General features: G+C 42.8%; 2 protein-coding genes across 5 annotated transcripts in view; one reads left to right on the top strand and one right to left on the bottom strand.

The window, feature by feature from the left end:
• Positions 1-18,284, bottom strand: part of CTBP1 (C-terminal binding protein 1) — a 228,587-nt gene extending 210,303 nt beyond the window's left edge. The window contains exon 1 of one of the 4 annotated variants that reach the window (XM_032187044.1): positions 18,244-18,284. The gene's annotated coding sequence lies outside the window, so the exon portion shown is untranslated. Of the gene's footprint in view, positions 1-13,476; positions 13,593-18,243 lie in introns of those variants that run through there. The other 3 variants (XM_032187042.1, XM_032187049.1, XM_032187043.1) reach the window with 3 other exon arrangements.
• Positions 18,285-19,000: 716 nt separating this feature from the next.
• MAEA (macrophage erythroblast attacher) overlaps positions 19,001-21,801 on the top strand; it is a 49,765-nt gene continuing 46,964 nt past the window's right edge. Inside the window, exon 1 of the mRNA XM_032186811.1 lies at positions 19,001-19,100. Within this exon, the coding sequence (XP_032042702.1) occupies positions 19,032-19,100 (69 nt within the window). The 5' untranslated portion in view covers positions 19,001-19,031. The remainder of the gene's footprint in view (positions 19,101-21,801) is intronic.

Raw genomic sequence — 21,801 nt, 5'->3', positions numbered from 1 at the left:
CATTAAATTTCTAATTTTCCGGGGGAAACAAAAAAATAAAATTGAAATTGAAATATATAAAGCCAAACTAAAAAGCACAAAAAGCTTCCAGAAGTGCTTCCAGGGGAATGGTGCAAGCTGAGCAGGGCCTAGGCCACGCACCTCAGTTCCCACCCGCCTGCCTGAGACTTGGTCAAAATTAACACAGGCAGCCTAACGAGGATATATGCAACCGTTGAGCTTTTATTACATAACAGTAGGTCAACAGCCTTGGACATGAACAAAAAAATCTTTAAAAACTCTACTTTCAGAGAAAACATCTTCATTCATGTGGAAGCATGAACATAATGAACGCCCAAATGCTTCAGCGATATAGTCATGGACAAACTCACGAGGGCTGAATAAGCATTTACACTAATGCACTTGGAGAGGTTGTAAAATAGCAGGCCACACCAAATTAAAAAAAAAAAAATCACAGGAAGAAAAAACGCTCCAGAGCTGGCTCTCCTACCTTTAAGGCCGAACTGCAGAATAGGAAAAGCTGGCGCGATCTGAAGAGATTTTTCAAAAGCGACGAAAAACAAAACTCCGATCAGACCAGCCCATTGACTGGTGCTCCTAAACAGCTGCATACTAATGGCCTTGCATACATTAGGAAGTATTAAAGAAGACTTGGAAATGAACAGACGACTTGAATCCTGGCAAACTGATATAACATAGTACTAACATACTGGAAAATAGTTAAACTGGCTAATTGGTGCTGGTAGCTAGCTGCCCAAGAAAACACACGCCCAAAATAAATTAAATAAAATGTTGACTAGAAGTTATATCTCCTTATAAACCACAATAAAAAGTGAGAAGTACAGAAAATTTTCATGCGTGTCCTATTCTATTCTTAGGCTCACGCAGAAAGAAACTGGAAGAGAGCTCAAAAGGTCATCTGGCCTGTTTCTTTCCCAAGCCCGGATCAGCTACACTTCTGTCATTCCTGACACAAGTTGTCCAAACTGCAGCTTAAAGTCTCAGATAACAGAAACTGTGTGGGATTGCCAGGCAGCTGATCCCAGAGTTTCTGTATCAGTATGCTACTTAAAAAAATTACACACACACACACCTGCTGGTTTGATTTTAGTAAAGCTCAACCTGACTCCCTCTCCTGCTGTGACTGAAGTCCATTATTTCTTGTATGCTCCTCCATGACCTTATGGAAACTTCTTGCATGCCTAAAAGCAGTTTTATCTGCCCTTCATAACCTTCTCTTCAGATTAAACTCTAATTAGTCTTCTTATTTCCCCCTCTGAGTCAAGTCTTCCTACGCTTAGGTCTATATGACAATTTAATGTACCTCGTATCTTACTGCTTGCAATGAAACTGGAAGTCCAGAGAGCAGAGTACTGCAAAACAAGCAAACAAAGACTGGGAAGAACACAGAAACAGCCGCTCTCCAAACAAACATTTTCAAAAGCAGGATGTCAGAGATTAAAGGGTTTCTTTGGTCTCGATATTTTAGCCAACCTCAACAGCACTACAGATGAAAAAATGCATCATGATTTTATCTGTGACTGCCACTGATAAAGTCATTAGCAGAGTGACAAGCCAGATGTTTTTTCCTCATAAAACTGGCAAGCATCCTCTTACCTTCATTGCTCACCTTCCCTTATCCTAAAGGACTGATATGATTGGAAAACAAATAACTATAAACACTGTCAGAAAGGACTAAGCCCACAGACTGCTTCAATTCCACAAGTACGGTGCGGAGCTCAGACTTCCTTCTCACTAACCACATCAACATCACTTCACAGAAAGACACTTCTTCATTTAAAGGTGGATTTCCTTAATTTTGTCTTATATTAAGCATGCTATATTACAAAAATACCTGTCCCAAAAGAAAGCCAAAAGAGACTGCTATTTTTCAAGATAATTCTTCCAGAAATCCATGCTACAGAAATAGAAAAAGGCACCAAGTTTGGTTAAAGCAGGACTGAAAACTTTCTTTTTTGTAGCTGGTTTTCAAACTTCAGCTCATCAAAACCGAAAAACTGGTCTGTAAGTGACAGGTCTAATTATTGCCTGCTCTAGCTGAAGAAGGACTATTTGTCAGCCAGACTTACTTTAAAAGTTTAGTTTGCTTTAACCTCTGTTGTTTTCTTCCAGGTTTTCAGCCCTATACTTTTGGACACTTACAAAGAACACACATGAGAAGCCAACGTGCACACATTAGTTCAAATTGTTGAAAAAACAACACAGCCCTCTTCTTGTAAAATGAAACTGAGAAGGAACCCTAAAGGCATCGTTGTAACTTCATCGCAGTGATCTTGGCCATACCATGACTTAACATCCCCGAGATTATCCCCTGCTGATTTCAGTGGAAGTATGAGGAAGACAGAGTGCTCGGCTCCAGTAGGAATGAACCATTCCAGTGCCAGCGATGCTTTAATCCCAAACAGATGTTAACTATGCTTCATATTGCTTGACAGTGTTTTACTGTGCTGCAAAACTTGCTGAAATGCAGGGCAGACACAGCAGTTATTCTTTTTCTTTTCAGGTCTACACCATCGTTGTAGTTCACCGACTAGAATCCAAGTCCATGAAGACCACACAGAAACACCATATAATGTGACTGCCAAATTAATCTGTGACTTGATCAACATCAGCTAGGGCAAGAGTTTTATGTGACAATTGGAATCCAGAACACAAACTTCAATGTCATCTGTAAATCATACATTTTCGTATTGCTAACATGAAGTAGGGAGATCTGTACCTTATAAAGGCGCAACCACTTCACCCAGGAGCTCCAAGCCATTTCCACAACATGAGATTCTCGTTTTAACACAAACTTCTGGGGCATCTCAGGGTTTGTCTATTCTTTTTTCAGTGAGCAAATAAGAAACTAAAGATCTCCAGCATCTATACCTCACCAAATAAAAGCATCTTCTCCATACCTGTACAAAATGCAAAAGCATACATATGCCTGAAGTGCTACATTGCTCACAGTTGATCATCATCTTTAATTCCACGTGGAATCAGATCTAAAATTGTTTCAAATCTCATCCTTCAAAATTTGACAAGTCACACACAAACCAAATTCCCTTTCTCTTCCTCCTGTTTCAGAGCTTACTCAAGCACTTAAAGCAGAAAGTTACTTTGGTTAATGATAATTTCATAGTATAATACTTACCACAACCCACATGGATGCAATGACCCACCAAGGAGATGGTCTACACTTGAAATGCAGAAAATTGGAAATTGGCAGCATCCCATTTTAGGTTGCTCTGCTTTTACATCTGAAGTGTATTACAGGATGTGCAGTTAAAATAAAGCTAAGTTCAGTCTCTTTTATTCTTCCCTAAATTAAGGCTTATTATTTTATTTTATTTTATTTTTTTTAAATTTCAGGTCAACTTATTTGTTCTTTAACAATATATTGAGAGCTACTCACAACATTCTGTATTAAACACTACTACTAATGCTTTAATACATTATTGGTCCTGTAACACATACACCTTCAAGCAAGCTATATAATCAAGTCTTTATAAAACCATGCTTAGAAAGCACAAATAAGCAAATGCAAATGATTAATAGATTTTAAATTTAGCTCTTTGCAACAGTTAATCCCCAGAAAGAAATACAGTCAATGGGAATCATACCCAGTTTGAAAAACAGCAGGCAGAAAATGAGGTGACACTTTCACACTCCTTTCTTGCTCCATGATCTGAGTAACTCTATCCTATTCTTCCCTGATAAGGGACCTCCAAATATCAAAGAACCATCACTAATTAGAGAGAGGTAATACAACGAATGAATAGGGAAGATGTGTTGCACCAACTCACTCTTCAAACGCATTTCCAGGGCCACACCGTAAATCTGCTGCTCTTTGTAAACAGGTCTTAAACCATAACAAGCAATCCGTCCAAACAGCACATGAATGGAGAAGACACTGAAAAGTTGAGCTGGAGAGAGAGACCAGTAAAAGTAGGTGGTAAAAAGGTGAGTTGTTTTTTTTCTCTCTAGAGAGGAAGGAGCACATGGCTCATCAGGGAACTACCCTACACAACTTATAGTAGCACCCTTCTTGCTCTGAAGGTGCAGAAAGTCACTGAAACGTTCTTCTCAAGCCTCTCTCAGGGAGACATCCACAAAACTGAACCTTCCTTCCTACTAATATTGACAAAAAAAAGCAAGGTCGATATTTTTAAGAACACAGCCTTTCATCATCTTACCTGCACGCTCTCATTTAGTCCAGGAGAGTAACTACTGATCAGCTCAGCACAACCACTGCACGTTCGTTGTGCTTCCAGGCAAGCCTCACTGCGGTTCCTCTGCATTGCACGTAAGGCTGGCAGACACTCCTCTATTAATGCCTGGTTACTTTACTTCTGGTGTAATCCATCTTCTGCTCCCAGATCATATATCTTTTTATTTTTAAGATTGATATAACACCCGGTAGAAAAGAAAATGAGTTTATGATACACCATAACCACGTTAAATATAAATTCTGCATTGATTAATCCCTGATTAATCACACATGGGATTTAGCACATCTGACAACAGCAAACTCTCAGGACCCTTTTTGGCTTGTACCAGGATGTCTGAAAACTCAAACAATGAAAGCTTTTGGCCTGTCAATTCAAATTCCAGGCTCTTGTTGGATCTGGGTTTTGCAGTTGGCAGTATGACAAATTCTTTTCCCACACAAGAACTCTAGCAGAAACTCCCCAGTACGCACTTGGCATAACCTTCCTAATTACACTGCAGTCAAGGCTGACGAGGGAAGCCTTCATCAGAAAGCCTGCTCTGGAATATGCGACTGCCAATTGCCATGACATGTCTTTCTTTGATTTAAAGTAAAATATATTTAGTTGAATGTAAGGTTATTTCGGTAGCAAGACTAAAGAGGGACAGGATGTTTGCTTATTCTGCTGACAGGCTGCACCCATAAAGGGTAACGAATACACCAGACATTGAGAAAGAAAATATAGCTTGAAACCACCTTCTGATACATCACTTATTTGCTTATCCCCCATGCATTACTTATTTTGTATATATACCAGCTTCATTACTCCTTGTAGTTTAAAAAAATTATATTCTTCCCTAGAATATTAGCATACACATAACAATCTCTTCACCACCGCATAGTGGCAATTAATACTACAATATTTTTCCTTCATTTAAAATGTAAACTGATTTTTATTTAATCTTGAGTTTGTCTTATGCAGAGATACATCTCCAGATGTTGAAAAGCTGGCAATAAGTGAGTGCTGTATTATTATCTGGTGTGGTATGCTACTGTTTTTACGAGACCTATTTTTATTGTCAGCCTTGACGTCAGTGTGAACACCGATTTCAAAGAATGTTCAATCAGGCTGCAAACTGTAAAACTTCCACAGCAGTGAAACTAAACAATGCAGCCATTAGTATAAGGAAAAGTGTCAGACATTATATTTGGACACAGATTATTTTGACAAGTAACTGGGCATAGCAGTATTTCAAAATCAGGATTTTACCACGATCCCAGACTGATGAAATATAAAACATCTTTGCCATCAAAGTACAACAAGTCTAAGACAAAACTCTATGAACAGCCCTCAAAGATAACTTATTAAAATTATCTGACCCTTAAAATACTTCTTGTTTATATCGTGCCTTTCATTTCAAGGCTCTAAAGCACACGCTATGATTACTCGTAACAAGAAAGCTAATTCGAGAGAAAAACAGATTTGCTACATCAGACACATTCCTTACTCCATGCTAACTTCTCAAGCTGGTAGGACATTAATATTTGCACTGCATTTTTTTAACTACTTCGCAGTTAATAGTCCGCTTTGGATGTTTTCTATCAAATATTCAGTGGTTGCTATTTGCAATGATAACAAATGTCATTTCTATGTCAGCATTGGGAAATAGTGTACTAACAAAAAAAGACTTCTATATTCACAATAAATAACTGTGGTCTCAAAAAAGCCTTCATAACTTTAACTACATTTTGGTTTTGTGGACTTCAAGACATAAACACACTAAATAACTTCTTTTAGAACTACATAGATTCCATTATTACCATCTACGACTGATTTTATACCAGTTACCACTTTATGAAACCATTCTGAAGTTATGGTGGGCACATTCTTAGAAATTAATGTTTGTACCTCTAAAAAGTCCCCTGTGATCCATTAACAAAGATCATACAATAGAATGGCTTGGGGTGGAAGGGACCTTAAAGCCCTTCCAGTTCCAAACCCCTGACATGGGCAGGGAAGATGACAAATGGTAAAACATCTTGGTAATTAAAGTTCAACACCAAACGATGAAATTAAGACAACGCTTTTCAGTATACGAAATTATTCCAGTCTGAACACTGCAGTTAAGAATCCACACACAAAAACCCTTCCCTTTTACAAAACAAAACTCTCAGAAGTATCGTGAAGGAGCAGTACTCTAACTTCAAGGAATGGTTGAAAAAGTTGGCATTAAACAAGCTACTGTTCCATGTCCAGATCACTTCTTCTCGTACGTTTACATCCTATTACAAAGGTCCTGAGAAACTGCCAGAACTCACAGCAAATAACATTATGGAAACGGTTGGCACAGCGAAGTGGCTTCCTGAAGAAGACACCAGTCCAGCTCTTCCCATCACTCCTAATGCATGCAGCAGAAAGACACGGTGTGGTGCCCCACATACTTCAACCTTAGCTTTCCACATGCCAGAATATGCTATTGCTGCTTCTTAAAAGACTAAAAAGATTTTGGACCCCCTTATCCACACAATTGGAGTATCTCCAGCCGAAAACACTCAAATAATCTGATTCATCATCATGAAAATGGAAAAACACCTACAAAATCTAAACTGGGAGAGAAAACACCTGGCAAAAAGTCATCTCATAAGACAGCAGTGAACACAAACACACCGAGGAACTTGCAAGACTACTTACAGTATTCATTAAAGGTGCTGCTCATACGCTGGTAGGGTCAACTTAGCATTTTATTTTATATTCCCCTCCAGCCAGACAACTCCAGCTTGCTAACAGACTGTATGTTTCTCTCAAGATGGATCTAGGCAATCACACCCTATTATTAAGCACTTCAAGATTAAGCTGCTGGACCTTTCTGTACCTTCTTCTGACATCACCTCATCTAGAAACACATCCAAAGGAACAGAAAATCCTATTGGCATTTCTGGGAAACGTGTGACTAGCAGACAAAACTATCACCAGTGGGCTCTAAATCAGAAAGAAAAAAAAACAGTACTGAAAGACAAAACACTATCAAAGAACCACAAAAGCTGAAAAAATGATGAGGAACAAAGGGATCATCTGTAGTAAAAACCAGAATAAAACAGCTGAAAATCAAATGCAAACATCCAAAACCTAGAATGACATTAAAGATTGATTTAAATATCTGCCATACCCATCTTTGTATCTATTAATTTTGTTGTACAGTGCTAATTAGATACTTGAAACTATCTGTTCTTACAGCCCATGCATACTTCCTGTCTCTAGGCAATTATCCTGCCACCCCCAAGCCTCAATGGGAGCGTGCAATCTTTTCCTTCAGCTGGGCAAGCAGAGATTCTAGAGTTGAAAGCAACGACGCCTATATTTAGTTAAGTCTCTCCAAAATAAATATCAATAAGGTCCAGAAACAGTGATCTACAATCAGAATATAAGTGTGTTTTGATACAGTGACATCAGAATCAGGGAAGTTAGATTTGGAGTTGCTCCTAGAGCAATGAATGTCGCCATGGTTTTGACATCTTCACTACTATAACAATTTAGGGCTGAAAGTAGTACAATTTATCTTAAATAGATTAAAGGATTTCATCTGCATAACTTGCGATGATGACTCTCCCCAAGCCTTACTTTCTTCAAGCTGCCTTCCCGGGAGGTAGGAATCTGCAGAACCAATTTCCTGTCCTGCCATCATTGAGGAGAATGGGAAGTGTTTTTTATTATTATTATTTTAAAAAGAGAATCTTTCCCAGATACCCTAAAAGCAAACAAGATCTTTAATTTCTCTGCCAGGATTTTGGGCAAAGACATCAACCCCTGTGCAACAGCGTGAGTGTAACACATTGATCTGACTGCTTCTCATGGCTGAAATTCCACTGGTCACCTTCTCTCAACTCACATTGAAGGATATCACTGCTTTTGTTTTCCATATCTATTTCTACCAGAGGGCCTGGAGAATGATATACTAACAGCATCAGACCATATTCGCATCACTTACACTGAAAAGACGGAATGACTGTGACACAGATATCACTCCCTCACAGCAGCAACGGAGGGTGAAAGAGTGGATATTCAAAAAAAAAAAAGATAATATGCTTAAAAGTACTTAGAGTAATATATTAATTTATTATCAACTTCTACCTCTGCTTCTCTGTCACACTGCAGCATAAACAAGGTACAGAAGAAGAAGAGGATATACCCACGCGTTAGACAGTTGAAAAGATGTAAGAAAATGTCATGCCATGTTCTTCTTGGAGGAGTATCGGGAAGCAAAGCAGGAAAATGAAGAAAGATCGGGACAGCTCTACCCAAAAAAAAAGGGCATGCAAAAGCTTTCAGACTGCCATTCCTTCTTTACAAAACACAGGGCAGATGCTCCAACCTGTACAGGCACTACCACTTCACACCAACCTCACTGGTTAACTTCCCTCACAAAACCCATCGTGGTTACCTGAGAAATGCAGAGAAATGCATTAACAAAGCAAAAGTTAGAATGATTTCCACACACACACACACAAAAAAAAAAACACCTAATCTGTATTGTTTTAAAAGGAAACTGTCACATAGCTGAGGCTCTAAGATTTACCAAGCTAACAAATGTCCTAATCTACCAGATAGAGCACGCACTCGGTTTCCCAAAGCTGAAAGAATCCCTTCTTCCTACACATGCTTCTTCCTCAGAAAGATAAACAGAAGCTGTTTGGATACAAAAACTTTTATTTATCCTATTATGTATGTGTTAAGACATATTCCAGGCACCGCGTAGACAGAAAATACCGTTGTATAAACAAATTTCACAAACTAAGCCATATTGGCTTGTTCTCCAAATGAAGAAAAAACATTCCTGTCAACTGGAAAACTGTTTGAGAAATTTGTTTAAGATTCTGAAGTGTTTTTAGAACAAAATCTTGCTCTTTAAAATATCCTTTTATTTTGTTGTTTGAAGTGTCTGGGGCTATTTCAACTACACCAAAAGCAGAGAGCAGCAAACGATCATTTTCAGCAGTGAAATACCAACTCTGAGAGCTACTAAGGGTGAAGATACCAACAGATCATTCCAGGGGAGAAACACCTGAAGGAAACTGTTGAATTTTGAAATGCAATTTTTATTCCCAACTACGCTTTCTTAAATTTTATCATCGAAATTTAATATTTACCTGCTGTTCTCAGGCAAGGTACTCTTCTCAGGCTGATAATATTTATCAGTCCTTGGAAAATCACCAATGCAAACTGTGAGGAATAACCTGTACAAGCTGGCAGTTCACTCTAACCCCTTCTAAACTTCCCTTCACACTCTTAGAGCACTAAGCTGTTCCATACACCCTACACAGCACCTGAAACCAATTTACAGAGCTTTAGATGAAGTGCAAATGGAGTGAAAACCATCTCTCAAAGACCTTTGCACAGCTAAGAGTTTGCATTGCACTGGAGAATTTCCATGGCCACACTCGAGGAGAACAACATAAATACTGTAAAATTTCATCCTCAAAACCCTTTTTCACTTCTGTAGACCCAAAGACTTCAGTGAAGTTATTCAGCTGTTGGAGGCCGAGCACAAACATTGCTGTTTGAGCTGGAATTCTCAATCTCGCTTTGTTAATTTTTGCAATCTACAAATGCAACTGAGAAGGCCACAAATTCTCCCATGCTCATGTAAATAGTTTTACCGGGAAGCGGAGAGTTCCCTTTTCCCCCCCCAACATCCTAAAATGCTGCTACACTACACTGCTGGCTGAGTCCCAACAGAACAGCTGAGCAAGTCAACTAGCTTGTCTCATTCTAAACTTTGACAGAGATTGATATTGGGTATTGACAGACTATCAAAATACTAACCTGGTATTCAGCTACCAAGAAAACTTCGAAATTACCAACAGTCTTCTGGAAATAACTCAACAGCTCTGTCCTCATCTAGTTTTTTTTTTTTTTGTTTGTTTGTTTGTTTTCCTGGAAACACTTTATTATTAATATCACTAGTGATTTATTTTTTTTTAAGTGCTTAATGACTTTTGTTGCAGATATAAAAGCATTACAGGAGCATCCACCATCCACTGGTGATGTGTGGCCCTCTAAAATAAAATATGGCTTGTCTCAAAACTTCATCAATGGATGTTCAAGTACTTTAAGATGGAATTGCCTCATAAGCCTTCTAAAGATAAAGGTAAATTGACTTAACCTGATCGGAAAGCAAGGGAGACAGTACTTTCACTGATTTCACTGCTGTCCTACCCCACCCGTTAGGGTTTACCGCATCCTGTACCTGAAAAATCAACTCTCTCTCTTAAATTTGGTACATCCTAACTGAGAAAAATGATAAAACAATTTGAAAATATGTTCAACACTGAAATTGTCTTGTATCAATGGCTATATCTGATTTTTGTTCCACTGTATGGAAGCTTTCTGTTTCAATATAAAATAACAGTCTTTATATAAATGAAAAAATCTCAGCTGAAATAATAATTGTTATTAATATAATAACAAAGTACAAGTCCATTCAAGTGTCAACTCCAACGAAAGAAAAAAAGCAAAATATTGTCTACAGGGAAAGAAAAAGATTTCTATTACTATCTCCCTATTAAGGCATAATATAAATAGTGGGGTTTTAACACTTTTCAATAAATGACCATTTAAAAACAAAAATCAATACATTCTGAGTTGTCATTTCTATTGTGAAAGAGATTTGCAATGAATGTGAGTAAACCAGAGGTTGGGCCTATTACTTCTCAGTGTGCTTGAAGTCCAGAAACATCCACTCCATCCCCAGGTTGAACACACACTGTTGTATTGTCATAGTGAATGCACTCCCCCAAACCCCCAAAACTCCCCCAAACAGCTATTTGGTAGCACACGCTGACAACAGTTGAGAAAGGAAAGTGCAGGACTATGACCCACAAAAGGCTAAAAGAGTTCCCTAGCAAATCTACAAATATCCTAAGTTTTAACATCCAGTGTATAAACTGTGCTGAACTCCTAGTTCCCCTGTGGCTTTCTCCTAACGGATGTTTGTTGCTTTTTTTTTTAAGCATTGTGTTAGTTGGGAGGAAAAATTCAAAACTTTAAAGTATTTTAATAAAGATGTTTCTACTACATTGCCTAAAACCTGCTAAGTTTTAACCTCTATTACTAGAAAGCTGAACATAGCTCTTATCTCCAAGATATCTCTGCACTGTAATAGTGCATGCACTTACAGTGTGAGAAATGGTCCCTCTGTACTCAAAATTAACCCTGACCTCTCACAGCTCTGTTTCCAAAACATACCAAATAGCTATTTACTAATTAGTAACCCTGGTGGCTCTCTCAGACCATACGACTCGTACCAGCATGGCAATCCTTCCCATATCCCTCTGAGCTGATCAGCACAACCTCAAGTTCCTTCCTGAAAAGCCCAGGGTAACACTGCACCTCTCAACTCAAGGAAAACCAGGAACAAGGTCAAAGTCCCTCTGGCTACAGTTCAAACACCCCCCATATTTACTAGCTAAAATATTAAGCTAGTTTTATTTTCCACTCCATATTACCACTTATTTTGAAGTGCTTCTTTTAAAAAAAAAAAAAAAAAGAAAAGAAAAATACACACGACATGCATGTTGAAAAATAGAAATGCCATGCAGTCCAAATAATCAATATTGCTTTATTCTGCAAGAGCCTAAAATGAGTTAATTCAGAATATCAGACTTCACCTGATTTCTTGCTGTCACTTGGTATAATGCAAAGATCCACGCTTGGGTTTTGTTTATTTGTTTTTGTTGGAGTGGGAGGATTATTTTCACATGCAGAGGATTGATTTCATTCCTGTACGTGTGAGCTGCTGTAGATATTCCCAAGCAGAAAGACTCCTTTCTAGAATTATCATCAATATATATTACAAGAGAGTGTTTACTTCCATCCTGCCTCTGTTCTAAAAGCCTCCTCTGTGCTAATTCCCAGAGCAAGGCTACAGGTCTCCTGCTCAAAATTTCCCTTTAGATTCTCTAATCCTTTTCTCCTTAATCTCCATTATACGAAAAGAAATCCACATATGCATGGGCTGTGAGAAGCTAAGTAACTTTACCTCTCACCATAGTTACCACATCTGATTTAACCACTGGGTCCGGACATTGAATCATTGTCCTTTAAGATTAAAGATTTTATTTGTGTATGCCTCGATATGTTCAACAAGCATAAAATCCTGAAAACAGACTGATTTTAATATCATTAGTAGACAATTACGTTTCAATTTATGCGACAGTAAGAGAAGAAACCATCCACCCCTGCTATTTCTGTACCCTGTGTGTTGTTTTCCAGGATCTCAGAAGCTAAAATGTTTAAATGTGTTACTATGACTGTTATTAAAAAGATTTGCTGTCTAATTCAATTCCTGGAATGATTCTGAAACAATTTTACATTCAGGTTTTCATTAGCGTGCTCAACTGTTCTATTAGACTTTTTTTTTTTGTTTCTCATGGTAACCAATTTTATTTGACTTCACAGAAGCTGTTCAAATATTTAGAGGCACTCCGCGATGGCAGGAGTTTATCTAGGAGCATACATGTTGTGTCACAGATATTCCTTTCCTTGTTCTTACTCGCCTTCCCCCTCACCCTCCCCCCCCCCCCCCCCAAAAAAAAAAAAAAAACAGTAGCAAACAAATGAGATCTGGACCAGCCACACTGCACCAGGGACGTGCTCACTTCAGCTGTTTATGCGAAAATTCAAGTTACAATGGGCACATTTGGAAATTACGAGCTCGCTAGTTAAAGCAGATGCTTTCTTACGTTCCTTCATATGCACGGTATCCCTCTGCCAGTATCGGCGAGCGCAAGAACTAAAGTATAAACATCTGCACCACCTCGCTGTTTTGTTAACATTCTTTCACACATTTCCCTTGCTAACTCCGAAAAGGCTCAACGGTGTAAAAACGGGGAAAATGGGAAACATCTGGGCGATAGCTACAGCGAAGGGAATGAAACATGAATAAACAAAAACATGGCGAAAGTGGCCTGGGGTTGTTACACTGTCAGATCATTTTTCCAAGCCCAACATCAAGGCTTTTGTTACAACCAAAGCGGTCATTTGCATGGAGAACCAACAGGGTTTCTTCTTCTTCAGCGTTTCCCCGCTCGCAACACACACTCGCTCTCGCCGGCACACACACACACACAGAGGCAAATCTTCTCTCTGGCAAACCACCCCCGCCGCTAAATACACACGTATCGAAGCCACAGATCGCCAGCACCGCTCCGCACGCCGAATACTTGGCGACTAAGGCGTAATTTCGGTATAAAAATAACAGACAAACCTTTGGAGCGCTGCCCCAGCCGGAGTTCCTCTCCCTCTCTCCCTCTGCTCTGCTGCTACTGACAAGATCAGGCTGAGATGAACAAGTCCATGCTCCTCCAGCCCCGCTCCTCGGCGCTGCCCACCCGCTCCGGGCTTTAAATAATAGCAAACTTTCCCAAAGTTAAAAATGCACCCAGACGAAGGAAGGCGAAGCACAAGGCCAGGGGAGCAGGCGGCGCTGCCCGGGCACTTGCTGCGGCAGCACTGAGGGCACCGCTCTGGAATTGGGGCTGTGTCAGCACTTTCTTTCTAAGCCCCCCCATTTTTCAGCGGGCTGTGACTCAAAGTGAAAAGAAATCCCTCCCGGCTTAAAAAATAATAATAAAAAAAGCTCACAGGTGCCCCCCCACCCCATGGGATTTTAAACCACCCATTTAGCCCAGTCCGAGAGTTGCTGCGCTCTGGCAGCCGCAGCACGTCCCACATGCTGCTGGGGGGGACGACGAGGGGGTGTAATGCAAACAGAGCCCTATTTAAAATAAAATTTCTTGAGAAATTGATTTGTGTTGTGTATTTTGACCCCCCTTTATTTTATTAATTTGTGGAAGCAAACTAACAATGAGGCTGCTTTGCATGATGCCTCAGAGACGCAGGCACCGCGCGGCCCGGGGCAGCCCAGGGCCTGCTCACGCCGCTGACTCGGCCCAGGCCAGGCCTGTGCTGAGCGCCCGGCCCCAGCTCCTGAGGGCAATGAGGTCCCGTCCTGGGACCCCACTGCTGAGCCCATAGCCAGGTAGCTCTCACAAGTGTCCTTATAATCATTCTGACTCAAGAAAACTACCCACAGTTGCCCCCAGTTAGTGCTTGATGTTGGTGTTCAAGAGGTGCCACAGCAGCACCACCTCTCCCAGTCATCACCCACTGGTGCAACTGGAGTGGGGTCTGCTGGCCATGGGTTTATTTGGGGTCTGCTGGGGTTTTACACCATAGGGGTGTAAAATTTCCTGTCAGGTACAGACATAAAACCACCTTCTCCCGCCTGTTTACACAACCCAAACACACTTCTCAGTTACAAGCTCAACAGGTACAATACCAAAACAAGAACTCTACAGCCATATTAGTAATTTCATTTAAAGTCAAGATGTGCATTTTATGTAAAAGTGTTTTACATCCTATGTCTGCTGGGCAAGAAACCGAAGTCCAAGTTTTGCCCCTTGTGACTGAGAAGTATCTAAAGCAACAGGCAGCTCATTTGGTCCTGACAAAACCCAGCGCATCAACACTTGCTCATCAAAAGGAGTTTCCCTGCTCTCTGTGAATTTCTGATGCCACAGTTCTGTTTCACATCTATTCTATAAAATCAAACAATATCCATTTACACAGAGCAATCCCTTTAAAATGCTTTGTTGCTGTGAATAACTCAGTAAAGCAACAATTTTCCCAGTAGGGTTTGTCTCAAAATACTCGAGGCAAACATTTCCCAAATCCTCATTCATCTCCTAAAAATTTTAACAATTCCCAAATATTTAAAGGTATCTGAGATTAGTATAGGTCACCTCACATTCCTGTCTTGCTAACACAAATTAGCTGCTATGTATATTTTGATCATAAGCTACCCTGATATTAACACCTTATAAACAATACTGCGTACAGTAGATGCAATTTAAAAAAACACCACATTTCTTCCATCTTCAAAAGAAAAAAGACATGAAAAGCAAGGTCTTCAATATATCATAACTCACCAGAAGAATACAGTGAAGGCTTCTACATAACACAGACAGTCCCATCACCACCCATCCAAACAGGGGAAGATAGCTCTTCCATGCCCATGGGGCGACACGTGCTCCTACCCAGCCCAGCACAACACAACTTCCTACCACTGGCTTACGCCACCCTCATGTGCTACGATGAGAAGTGATGGAGGCACACATTCCTTTCTGCCACCCTGCTACAGGGGCTATGATGTCCACAACAAGGAAAGACAGGCAAGTGGAGTAAATCTCGATCCATAGGACTATTCACTCAGGTTTCCACTTTGCTATACCAAACAACATATGAATTATTTAAAGTTTTGCAAAAAAAAAAAAAAAAATTTGAAAAAAATGCTTAGCAGTAGACATCCAACCTGAATGATGCTATGATCTATCTCTCACCATTAACCTGGAGCAAAGTGGGAAAAAAAAAAAAACAACTGGAAACACTGAAGATAACTTCACACACATACGGCTCTCCTTAAAGTTTAGAGGATTCTGCAAAAGCTGCTTAATTGTAACTAATCACTAATACACATTAATAAAATACTAAACGAGGACAAACATTATTAAGTCATGATTCAACTGGACAATGACAATAAATACAAAATGGAAGCTGATTTTGATTCTGTTTACACCACTAGGGGACATAGAAAAAAAATAAGTTATCTTACACAATCCTTTACTAAATCCAAATTTCTCTTTCCTATTTAAGAGTGGACCAGTAGAATTCACAAGAACTGTAAAAGCAAAGTTGCACTGGTAATTAAACTAAATTAAATTAAACCTGGGCTTTATAACTTCGTAAGGTAGGTTAAGCAAAAGACATTTATTAACCTAATATGAAAGAACAAAGTACAACCTCCGTATATGAATAACCATACCCCTGAATAACAATAACCATAAATATTTTGCTCAATTCAGCAGAAATCTACAGATTTTAACAAGTGCAAAAGATCATCGGTGTAGTTTTCATCTCCACATTTAGCAGGCCAGCATTCCTATTACAAATCAACAGCTACAACCTGAAATTGAAAACATGCCAGCAATATGAATAGGTTGTATCAATATTTGCACACGGAGCCTAGAACATAAATTAGCTGACACTCAACAATTAAAGCTTCCTCTCTGAAGTTGCAATATTTAAAGGTTAAAGATTAGACATGCTCCCTCTTGTGTTAAACTAAGAATACATGGCATACATGCTGTTTTCTCTGACATGATGGTTGCTTGGCCATCTGTTCCAGTAAGCCCCGTACCTTCGGTTACTAACATCTGACAAACCATCGCCAATAATTTTCCGGTGTTAAGACAGGTACAGTCCGAGCACATAACCTATATCCACAAAATACCTGTTACACCACAATAGTTAGCGAAATATCAAAAAGGACCACTAACATTTTACTTCTCAAAAACCTGTGTAAATAAGATTTTTGGACAAATATATAAACAAATCAGTGAACCACACAAAAGTCACACTCAAGTCACACTCCTTCAGTCCCTGCATGTGCCCTAGAAGAGTTCAATGCTAGTTCAAGCTGTTCAGTAACATCAATGGCAAGGAGTATCAGACAGCAGATTCCCCTGTAAATATTAGCCTACAGAACATGTAAAGCAGACAGGAACAACAGGAAGAATGCACAGCGCTCCATAATTAAGTCTGTAAATACAGCGACAACAGAGAAGTTTCCCATCCTCCCCTCCACGAGCCCAGGTGAACCATTCCCTGCACAGAGCCTTTGCGGAGGCAAAATCCTCCTTACACAAATCCTCTTGCAGAATCCAGCCCCCAGATCGTGCCTAGACATGAATGTTAAACCCAGGTGTAAGTAAGGTAAACGCTTTTACTGATACACCTTTTAAACCAAGACTTCACACCTGGTGCGGGCTTGGCAAATTACGTTTAGGCATAAGTTTGCTGATTACAGGCAGCATGAGCCTGAAGGCCAGCTGAGAGTAAACACAAACAGTACGCAGGAAAAAACTGAAGAGATCTAACACCCAGCTCTACGGCTGCACACGTTTTCTTTTATTTACCACGAGCCCTTTGTGTGGGATAGATGTGCTCGGTGCAATCAGGCCTATGGTAATAGGTAACGTTACCAAATACCCTAGAAAAGCAACCTGTACTAAAAACAACTTGCTTTTTCAGATCGTAGAAGGGTGCTTTATCTTCCTGGACACACTTGTGCTCACTTTCCTAGCTTCCTGCAGCCTTGGAAATCCCATCACCAGAAACTTCTGAGAGCACAGAACCGCGGTGACTGCACCTGCAGCCAGCTTGGGGGGCTCCTTAGGGCCCTGAACCCCAAAAAGATGCGACCTGAAACATCTCTGCAAAGAGCCAAAGCGAGCACTTAGCGCTTCCCGTGCAGTTTCCCACCAGCAACTTCACATTTATTTATTTTTTTATTATTATTATTATTCCTCATACGAGCAGCTCCCCGTGGGACACTGAGAGCACACCGCCACGCGTTTCCCCTATAACACCACACATTACACCAACCACGGGGACTCCAGGGGGGCATAACTCCTCCTTTACACCAACCACCGGTACTCAGGGGGTGCTCTACTCCCCTTTTACACCAACCACTGATACTCATAGGGTGCTTTACTCCCCCTTTACACCAACCCCGAGTACTCATGAGGTGCTTTACTCCCCCTTTACACCAACCAGGGGCACTCCGTGTGCTTTACTCCCCATTTACACCAACCACTGATACTCATATGGTGAGTTACTCCCCCTTTACACCAACCCCCGGCACTCAGGGGGTGCTTTACTCCCCCTTTACACCAAACAGGGGCACTCCAGGTGCTTTACTCCCCCTTTACACCCACCACTGATACTCATAGGGTGCTTTACTCCCCCTTTACACCAACCAGGGGCACTCCGGGTGCTTTACTCCCCGGACGCCCCGCAGGATCGGGCCCTTTTCAGCCCGCGGGCACGCTCGGGGGGCTCTGTGGGGTCTCGAGCAGCTCGGGGAAGGGGAGAAGCCCTGCGGGGAGAGGGAGCCGAGGGGAAGGGGACTCACGCTATTTAAACCTCCGCCGCCTCACCGCCTCTCACCCGCTCCCTCCTCCCCGCGGGACCAGGGGCGGCCCCCTCCCTCCATCCCCTCCCATATACACGCCGCCGCCCGCCGCCCCGCCCTCTCCCCTCAACCGCGCCGCCCCATTCGCTCACGCGCCCGCCCGTCAGCAGGACGGAGCCACGCCATTGGTCGGGCGGCCCGTCCGTCGAGGGCTCCGCCCCGCTTCGCCCCGCCCCTCCCCTTCCCGGACACCTCATGGGGGTGTCCAAACGGCCGTTTCAAGTCACCAGGAAAATTTACTTTTAGGCCCCGCCCACCCCGCTCCACGGCTTATTCTGATTGGGCGGCGAGTGCGCACCGCCCGTTGCGATTGGGCAGCGCGCTGTCCGTCACCCCGAAAAACCCCGCCCATCCTAGTGCCGTAACCCTCATCTCCGACATTTGATTTGTCCGCGTTTCCGCGCGGCCCCGCCCCCTCCCACCGCGCCACCCAACCAGCCGCGCTTTCACATCCCGGGAGGCGGCGCCAAGGCGCGCCTGAGAGCCCCGCCCCCATTGGCTCTCCCCACCCCGCCTCCTCTCTCCCCCCTCCTCCCCGTGGAGCGTACCACCTCCATGGCGGGGGGAGGAGGGAGACGGGGGGGGGGGGGAACGCCATTGGTTCGTCCCTCCCGCGCGGGAGGGGGCCGCTGTTACCCGGCATGCGCCGCGCGCCGGGGGGAGGCGGGCGGGAGGAGGAGGAGGCGGAGGAGGCGGCTGAGGGGGGGGCGGCTGCTGCCTGCTCCAAGATGGCGGTGCAGGAATCAGCTGCTCAGCTCTCAATGACTTTGAAGGTGCAGGAGTACCCCACTCTCAAGGTGGGTGGCCGGCCTCCCCCCCCCCTCCCTTTATTTCCTCCTCCTTTACCTTCGTTAACACGGTAGAAGGCGAAGCTCGCCCGGCTGTGAGCGGCGGTGAGGAGGCGGAGGTGCCCCCCCCCACCCCCAACCCACCCCCCCACATCTCCTCACAGAGCTTGGGAGGCTCCAACCTCAACCCCAGCCTCGCCCCCAGCCTCCTCCTTCGGCCTCCAGCTCGCTGCCACCGCCGCTTCTCCCCGTCCCCTCCCCCTGCGGCGGGGCTGAGGGACGTGCCCGGAATATTCAGCCCTCCCCGACAGCTCCCAAGGGACGGGGGAGGTCCCTCGGTGTCCCCCCCGTTGTCCCCATCCTCCTCCGTGCCCCCCCTCCTTGTCCCCATCCTCCCCCGCTGTCCCGTCCCCGTCCCCCCCCCCGAGTGACAAAATGGGCGCCGGTTGGGGGCTGTGGGGGGGGAAATTTGGGCGCTGTGGGGTTGTTTTTGGGGTTGAAGGGGGGTGCGGTTGGGCTGGGGAGGCTGCTGGGGATGGGGATGGATGGAGGGAGGGAGGGTGGGAGGGGGCGTGCTGCTGTGGGGTTGGGGTTGGGGTTGGGTTTGGGATTGGGGGGGGGAAGATGGATCCTTCCTTGGCTCCCCGAAGGTGGGGATGAGCTGAAAGACAAAAAGGGACGGACGTGCTGCAGGCCTGGCGAGGCGGCTGAGCCCAGCGAGCGAGGATCTGAGAGCTCGGAGGGTGCCCTGAAGGGTGCTGAGCAACCTCCGAGGGCCGGTGGGTTCCCCTGGCTGCTCCCCCCCAGGTATTGGGAGGCGAAGGAAGGACTGGGTGCTGAGCGCTAAGGTCATCGCCTCCCAGAACTGTTGAAGTGGAAGGAAGATGCTCGTAGGAATCAATGGAAACCTTTGTTTGAAGTCTGGTGTCGGCTGTACCGGAGGTCTACCCAATTAATAGCTCCGGCTGTGGGAGGGAGCTAGGAGAAGGCTCTGTGCTGCAAAATGCTTATTTAAGCATCTCCCAGGTTGGCGTATCAATGTGTTTTCTTTTTTTTTTTTTTCCTTTCTTTTCCATGCATAGAAGGTGCTTTGCAGACTAAACTTTGTTATGCTGAGCTCATGCTGCACTTTCACACAGTAAGTGCTGTGTGCTTTCTGCAGTGTTTGTTTTGCAGGCTTTTTAGCTATGTTCTTCCTGTGCATGTCCTCGTTCTCCACCCTCCTGGCTTTCTACTTAGTTCCAAGAAGCAGGACAACGACAAAATCTCGATTCCCATTTCCACGCACGAAGGCTTCTTTCTGTCATGATGATATTCTTTAAAGCTGACGCTGTCAGACTTAAAAATTTAAATTAGGTTTAGAGACCACTCTAGCACCTTCCATGGCCAGAACAATGTGAAGGCCTTTAAAGTTAAGACGATCATTTCATGGCCGCGTCCAGTTGTTATCACAGCTTTTCTTGTTACATTCCTGAAAAATTGCTGGCAGTGAGGATCAGCGAGTTCTTGTTTTCTTGGTTATGACTTAAGATGAGTTGTCAAGGTGCCAGCCATTTAAAAGCTGGCTAATATTTTGGACTAATTCTTACGTTTCCCCAAGCATGCTTTCCCCCCGAAAAAAATCTTAACAAAAATATACATCAGAGAATGGAATGTTGTTTGTAATGTTGGGAGGCTAAATAGTAGAAGGGTGAGACACCCTTGCACTGAAACTCTTCTATTTCCTAGGACAGCTGATGTTTGTTGATTCTTCCCAGCACCCATTCCACTTCTGGGTTGTTTCTGTAATCTTTAGTAGCATTTTTCATTGTTTTTAAAGAAATCTGCAAGAATAGTGTCTGCTGAAATCCCTTGAACGTATCCTCTTAAGTGTTGTTAACTGTGAGTCATGTATCAAAGCGTTTTAGTGGTGGAGGTGAAAAAGCAGCAAGGAGAAATGAGCGTTAAAGGCTGAAGTCTACTGAAGTACGTTGATTCCAGATTCCATTTTGTTCGGTAGGAGGTAGGTGCCTAAAAGTTTGTGTAGGACCGAGCCTCTGTGAATTTTTATTTCCAGTTATGTGAAATGAATACGGATCTTTTTTTTTTTTTTTTTTAATTACGGTCACCAACACAGTGGCTCAGATATTTTTCTTGGAGCTTTGGAGGCTGGTGATTTTCCCTGATGTAAGTGAAATATGAAAGATTGTAGACTTGTATTTATATCTTTCCTGTTTCCTCCCTCTAGCTTCCTCATGCCAGCATCGCTAGATGATGGTTGTGTAATAGCTCTGCATTTACAGTACGTTCTCCAGAGTGCCTTTCATGTGAAAGAGTGCTTAAAACTGCAAAGGGAAATCCCTTTGCCATAGCTAAATTGTGGTTGCTGCAGAAGTGGAAACGCTTCAGCTGTTCTTCAGCGGTTCAGCTCAGGAGAAGTAAATTGACTTCTTCAGATGAATCCAGGCAAGCTATTTAACTGTACAAAATAATGTTTGAATATTTCCCCCACGTCTCTCCTCCCTTGTCAAGGACAAGGAGGTTGCCAGCTATTCTTCCTTCAAAGTGCTGTGGCATTGGGAGGGGGAGCCTGCTCCTAGAGAGCTGTGCTGGCCTCCTCTGAGAGGATATAACGTGAAAGCTGGCAATTTAAAAAAGGAATGAATGCAAACACTGTTACCGTAGTTCTTTGCTGGAACACTAATAACCAAGTGATGACAGGAAACCAGAT

The sequence above is a fragment of the Aythya fuligula genome, chromosome 4 (assembly GCF_009819795.1).
Source record: "Aythya fuligula isolate bAytFul2 chromosome 4, bAytFul2.pri, whole genome shotgun sequence".
In the NCBI taxonomy this organism is placed as follows: Eukaryota; Metazoa; Chordata; class Aves; order Anseriformes; family Anatidae; genus Aythya; species Aythya fuligula.
Note: the sequence above shows the minus strand (reverse complement) of the source record. Positions and strands in the feature narration are given on the sequence as shown.